This window comes from Betta splendens, chromosome 19 (genome assembly GCF_900634795.4).
Source record: "Betta splendens chromosome 19, fBetSpl5.4, whole genome shotgun sequence".
Classification (NCBI taxonomy): domain Eukaryota; kingdom Metazoa; phylum Chordata; class Actinopteri; order Anabantiformes; family Osphronemidae; genus Betta; species Betta splendens.
The window spans coordinates 8865347-8871950 of record NC_040898.2 but is presented as its reverse complement, the minus strand read 5'-3'; the positions used below and the strand labels follow the sequence as shown (position 1 = coordinate 8871950).

Below are 6604 nucleotides of genomic sequence, written 5' to 3'. Positions count from 1 at the left end.
TGTGGGTTTCCTGAGGCCTTTCAAAATGCAAACTCTATTAGTCTCCCTTCATTTCATGAAATCAACAATCTCGTTCTCTGCTTTTTCACTCAAGCTTTGCTGACAATTAGACAATCACTCCCTTCAGATTTTGAGTAAAGACTGACGTGTCGTTAAGCGTAGTCTCTCGCGTTATTATCATTGGAACATTTGGTCTCTCCTCACAAAGGAAAAATCTCATGAACATTTGGAATAATATGTATATTCATTCTGACATAGCTGAGTGGAAGAAGACCAAGAAGCAACGATTTAAATGGAAAACATTTTTACTGTTATACACTAATGAATACTGTAGAGGAAAAGTTGTACACAACTGTGTTGCCTTCAGCCACAGTTCTGATCCGGAAAAGTCTAAGAGAAGAGAAGAGTCTGAAGGTGAATGCCCCGCTGAATGAATCCCATTTGTATTCCATATTTGGCGTTGGCCAAAAACCCACCGCTTCTTTTATTTCCCCAGTGCAAAGACGACGCCATCAAGCCGGCCAACAAACCTTCTAATGGGCTGCTGGAATATGAATTATTTATTTGGGCTCGGTTGCATTGGCCTGGTTTTCTTGTGCAGGCACATGTCTTGTTGCCAACCTTTCCGCGGTGACAACAGGTGACCAGAACCATCTGAGGGCGACTCTCTCTGTGCTCCCTCGGCCCTAAACCACAGTACTAATGGTTGAAGACTCCTCCGACTTGCCCTGTCTGCTGGGCAGCGACTTGAGATACTCCAGATGCCTGCGGGCGTCCTCCTGATTGGCTCTGACGTAGTAGACCAGGTAGGAGATGACCATGGTGAACCAGCCAAACATGACGACCAGCATGGCCACGTCTGTAGTCCTCTTCATCACCACGCAGAGGTCGATGTCTGGGGACAGCAGGAAGGCCAGCCCCTGAACTCCTATTTCCTCCGGGTCGGACGTCTGGCACACGATGCCTGCCAGCGATGCGGGCTCCAGGTCCACGCGGGGCATGGCCATCTGCAGGTTGCAGTCACAGTGCCAGGGGTTGTTGGTCAGGTTGGCGCGGGCTCGCAGGCCCTCAAAGGCCTCGGGGTTGAAGTTCGCCAGCTTGTTAAAAGAAAGGTCCAGAAGCTGCAGCGAGGAGCCCAGGCCCCGAAAAGCGCCGGGTTCTAACAGACTCAGGTCATTGTGGGACAGGTCCAGTTCGATGAGGTGGGGCAGGCCCGCAAAGGCGTTGGCCGGCACCGCGGCGAGGAGGTTGAAGTCCAGGTAGACGCGCCGCGTGTCGTTGGGGATGTCCCGGGGGACCTCGGTCAGCTGCAGGTTGCTGCAGCGCACCGTCTTACCGCCCGCCTCGCTCTCGGAGCAGTAGCAGCCCTCGGAGCACGCGGTGGCGGCGTGGTGGACGCAGCAGGTCATCAGCACCAGGCTGTGCAGCAGCAGGCACGTGACCAGCGAGCGGCGCAGGAGCCAGTCCGCGGGCAGGCGCATGGTGGCCTGGGGGCATGCTCCGGAGAACCGACGGGGGCGTGGCCACGGGGGGGGGGGGGTCCGCATCAAGCTCCCCAGCAGCAGTCCAGCCTGTAACATAAAGGGAGTGAGATGGTGGGAGGACTGGGAAGAACACACCCGTCTGCAAGTCAGCAAGCTCCTTAAAGCACATATTAGTTGTGTCTAATTGCTGCGTCAGCGTGTGGGGGCCAGAACCAGAACCAGCCGCTTCTCGGCTGCACTTCCAGGGATGTCAAAGAATCAAAGGATCCCTTCACGCCGCCACTATAAACGAGCTGCAGCATCTCGACAGAGCGAGAAATCCTTTGTTGTCTCTGTGTTTCTTTCATAATTGACATCCCTGCAGTGTGGCTATTTCCCTTATGTGACACAGAACAGAGGCCCTGAACATAACACAGCATTTAGATCTGTTGGTTTCTGTTTCTGAATATTTAGTGTCAGCTGCTCCACCGCGACGCGCTTCACTTACAGCTGATACATCCTGAGGTAAACGCAGCAGACCCGACGCGACGGAACCACAGAGTTCAACCACACTTCCCACTTTCCTCGAAATTGGCTTCAGACTGGGCAAGATCCACTTAGCAAGATTAAAAGATGAAACGGATCTCCAAGTATCGGGTGTCACCGGGGGGTAGAGGACAGAGCGGAGGAGCCATAGTAATGTGTACGTACAGTGAGCGCGAGTGAGGACGACTGAAGAATAAAGCAACAACAGATGCAGCTTAACGCAAAACTGAAGGGGGGTTAATGTTACGCTCCTGCAAAGCCTGCACTTTTCCCATCACGCATCACGTCGGCCTGGCAATTTGCAGAGGGATAATGGGGCTGCTGATGGAGGAGGCGAGAGCGTGTGGGCAATGTGTGTGCAAGAAGAAGGGGACGAAACAGCTGATGAAGAAGTGGTGGAGAAGCTGAAGGATGAGACGCAGGGTGTAAAACTAATGAGCGGCCGGTGGAACACCATCAAATTTCAAACGTTCTCAAACTCACCACTGTCAATAAAGCTTCATTATCCTAATAGTCCGTGTCCTCATAATTAATTCTGCCCGTCCTACATCCATTTACTGTAAACGTGGCCTGAGGTGGAGTCTTTGTGGACGGATCAATGGATCAATAATCCCTGCGTTTTTTAATTTCCATAACAGATACAGCGTTCATGCAGCCAAAGGTCAGCTCTCACTTTAGAGGCTCCGACGGCGAGTGCTGATCTCCAGAAAACGGGTGGGATCGCGTGGCCTCCTCCTCTCACTACGGCTGCTTCCCCGGCCCCGAAGGCGAACGGCGGCTCCGTGACCCCTCCGGGTTCAGATGCAGGCTGTCAACGCAGCCGTGATCTCGGTTGGATGCTTTTAGATCCGTCCGCAGTGTCGACCTCAATTACTACGGCCTCTTAAAGCAGAATTGGCAGCTTTCCATCGCACTTTAAGACCCAGTATTGGCTGAAATAGCCTCATGCAAGAGCATCTTGGTCAATGGTAGAGATTAGTAGCTAGTAATCATCAGTGCAGTAACTAATAACTAACCCATGCAGTCAATAAATCATGTCACCTTGAAACTTTAGATAAGACTAATTAAAGTGTGAGCTGATAAAAATGCTAAATTACAGCATGACGGGGTGAAGTATCACTTCCTTGCCATAAGTAACGCGCGTGGAGGATGAAACACGTCGTGGAATCCGGTTAAGTTTCTCTCTTATTGTCGTCGGCACCATCACTCATCGAGCCTTTACTAAAGCGGCCAAAGGCACAAAGACAACACTCACGTCTTGGCCGCGTCCACTCTCGTTCTCATGGCGCCTCGGAGCTCGTGCGCGGCTCCACCGTCGTCCGGCAGGTCCGGGGCGCAGCTCGCGCAGTGCCGCGGTCCGCTTCCATCGGGTCCTCCTTCCTGCGCCTCGGTGTAGTTGCGCTGCGCCGAGAGCCGCGACGCGCCACTGGAGGAGCGCTCCGCTCGTGCGCTCCGCGTCTCTCCGAGAGGCGCGCGCCGCCGTTTAGTTTCCACGCAACCGGAGGAGCGGGCGACGCCGCCGGAGCCGGTGGGGACTGGCGCCGATGTGGCGCACGCGCCTGAGTCAGGCTATGAATAATGATAACGCGGAGTTTGAAACAGAACACGCGCCATTACGCACGAAGGGAACTCCCTGGTGGCTGTTTATGGGTCACGCGGGTTCGGGGAGGACGGTGATGAAACAGGTTAATCTATTGTCATCCGCTAATTGTTGTGAGCGTGAGTCCGCTTCTTCATCGCACCCACTCTGACATAAACACAGGAGTGACCTCGCTCTCCGTCCAGCGCTCACACGTGCGCGCGCGCGCTAATCGTGTTTGACCTGAAGCCTGTTGTTCCGGTGGATCTCCGGTTAGGCGCAGGCCCCGTCCGTTCCTGCCTGCTGTCAGACGATAAGGAAGTCCAATCCGATCCGCTATGAAAACAGACGTGGACGAGTCTGCCAAGAAGCCCGTCACTACGTGCTAATGGAAATAAAATCAACTCCACCCGAATTCCCTCCTCGGTGCTAATGACAGGGAGTGAATGATTCACTGCAGATATGGCTTTTCTATAACAAATCATTCTGTTCTCGTCTATCACACACATCCAGATGTGTTCATTTATATATTTCATAAACATGCATTTTATGATAAAAGGATCCTTTTTATGATTTCATTCCGCTTCCATTAATTGATTACACAACATGGCAAAAAGGCTGCCGCTCCATATTCGCCCCTCTTCTAGCCTTGAGCCTGTGAAGCTGCCCTTCTCAGTTATCAGAGGAGCCTATAAATCGAAAAAGCACGCGTCAGTGAAACAGCATAAAATGGGATTACTGTCCTCATCAACGGAGGGAAGTGCACTGGCGCACGGTCTTCCCCGAGCTTTATCAGATTACTTCAAATGCTCCTCTGCGGTCGGCGTCTCGATGGGAGCCGCATGCATTACCGACCCGGCATTAGTTCTGACAGGCCGCGCTTCCAGAGGCTTCTGACGCGCCCGCGTTTTCTCCAGTGTGTGTGTGTGTGTGTCCGAGTGATGCCCTTTTGCGATGAACCTGCCACCCGACGTTAATGCTCGGGGCCGAGCGCCGAGTGGGACTTGGGCCGTTCCTCCAGACGTGGCTCTGCTGCTGCACCGGGGGCTTCAGCAGGCTCATATTAATAGGATCCGTCCTTTCATCCGCATTTCTTCCCCTCGTTCGCGTCGCCGGCCCACACAAACGCGCGTACGGATGTCTGCCGTACGCACACACAGCCCCTCTCTGGCTCCCAGCTCGCTCCTCATCCCCGAGCGAGATCAAAGTCCTGCCTCGTCTTTGTGAATGCAACATTTCACCGCTTTTCTTTCTTTATTTCTTTCTCTCCCCGTCTGGAAGCTTTTAATCAAAAAGCTGCGAGAAAGGTGCATTAAACGGATTTTGGGGCCGGTAACAGTAGGGGTCACCTCGCCTCATCTTCCTATGAGGAGTCTCGTCTTTGAAGTCTGATATCGCTGGCATTGAAGAAACAGTGGACTGGAAATATGAAAGTGCTTTGTGTTGTGAGCGCAGCCCAGCAGATGTACATATCCACTGGTGTGTTGCAAGTTATGCTACTATTGCTGTTTGTCTCACGGCTGCTTCAAAGCATCTTAAAGCTTCCAGTGAACTGAGTTCAGTCAGAGCTGAGGAGTTGAGGGGAATTAAATATTGCTTTTACTTGAGTGATACGTGCACAGAAAGCACTCCAGCCTAACTTCTCCCTCACTCAAGGTCGTGCTACAGTATTTCCTTCAATTCAGTCCGTTGACTTGGTTGAATCCTTAAGAAAACGCAAGTAGTTGCCTCCCAACACAGGATATAGGTCACTACTGTTTTCCCACTGCCCTTTCAGAGTAATTAATAATTGCCTGTCCTTCATTGTGCCTCTTGGACATATTTACAATGACAGCCAGGAAGGGGTGTTCACCTTAAAGGTCATGTTATGAGCCTCTGAGGACGCTGCTGGAAACGTGCGAATGAAAACATGACCTAAAAGCGGACGGTGCTTCAGTGCTGTAAATGTTAAAGGTTCACTGCGCTACGTTAAAAAGGTTTAAAAGGTCACATTTTTACCATTTGTATTTGTACTCTTTTTAACATGGTAAATTCAAACCACACAGTCAGGAGTTTCTCTCACATCATCTAAAATTTTATTATTGATAAAAGGCCAGAAATTTACAGTATCATCAACACGCCTTGTTCACCTGTCGCTCTCACATCTGTAGCAGCCTGTTCTCGTACGACGATGTCAAACGGATCTATGACACGTCTCCCCCGACTCTCCCTGCAGTCGAGCTGCACACGGCCTCGGGAAACACAGCGGCATTAATAAATAAACAGGAAAGCAGGTGGCACCGAGAGTGTCCATCTCCTCTAACATCCATCAGCTACTTCAGCTGAGGGACTATTTCTGGATGCCGAGTACTCAGTATTCCCCTTTAAAACTGCCCACAAGTACTGGATAAGAGGAAGTCTGTGAGTAGAGTAGTAGAACAGAATCACACAATTAACAAAAAGGGATCAGAATGATCAAACTTTAGAGAGAAATGTTGATTGTAGCCTAAATGTTTCTTTTTCTATGTATTAAACCTCTAGCGCTGACTGAAAGGGATAAATCATTCTCTCTCCTCCTCAAATCCAACCTGTGCCGTGCGTGTGCGCCTCCATTCATGTGTGCAGGTGTGGGTGTCTTTGTGTACGTTTTGCATCCACCGGACTGCAGCTCATCTTCGCAGGCCCTATTATTATCACGCCGGGGTCGGATGAGTGGGCGCCGCAGCGGCGGAAGTCAGATGAGAAGCGTAGAACGCGCAGATGAAGCGGGTTGCTGCGTCTTCATTCACCGTCAACCACAGGAGCAGATGGAAAGAATCCACACCTTCACAAACACACGACACAGGACCTGATGAGAAAAGGCAGCAAAACGGTCGTTAAGCACTAAATAGCTTTAAAAAGCAACCAATTAGCAAATTAGTGCTTATGCAAATGTGACAAAGAGATTAGATGAAATGAGGAAGAGAAAAATGAGGGGGGGGTTATTGGTTAATTGTGCTGTATTAAAAATCAGCACTTTTTTGAGTTAACCCATGTA

At 51.0% G+C, this 6604-nt stretch overlaps 1 protein-coding gene across 1 annotated transcript; it reads right to left on the bottom strand.

Moving 5' to 3' along the window:
• Positions 1–287: 287 nt before the first annotated feature.
• Positions 288–3895, bottom strand: lrrc3ca (leucine rich repeat containing 3Ca). The gene is made up of 2 exons (XM_029134116.3): positions 3265–3895; positions 288–1571 (listed from the first exon to the last, which is right to left on the bottom strand). Exon 2 carries the CDS (start codon positions 1545–1547, stop codon positions 687–689), a length of 861 nt encoding a protein of 286 aa, XP_028989949.1. The 5' UTR covers positions 1548–1571; positions 3265–3895; the 3' UTR covers positions 288–686.
• Positions 3896–6604: the final 2709 nt, after the last annotated feature.

Excerpts from the sequence above, each read along its gene's own strand:
- lrrc3ca (XM_029134116.3), bottom strand. The coding sequence starts at position 1,547 with ATGCGGACCCCCCCCCCCCCGTGGCCACGCCCCCGTCGGTTCTCCGGA.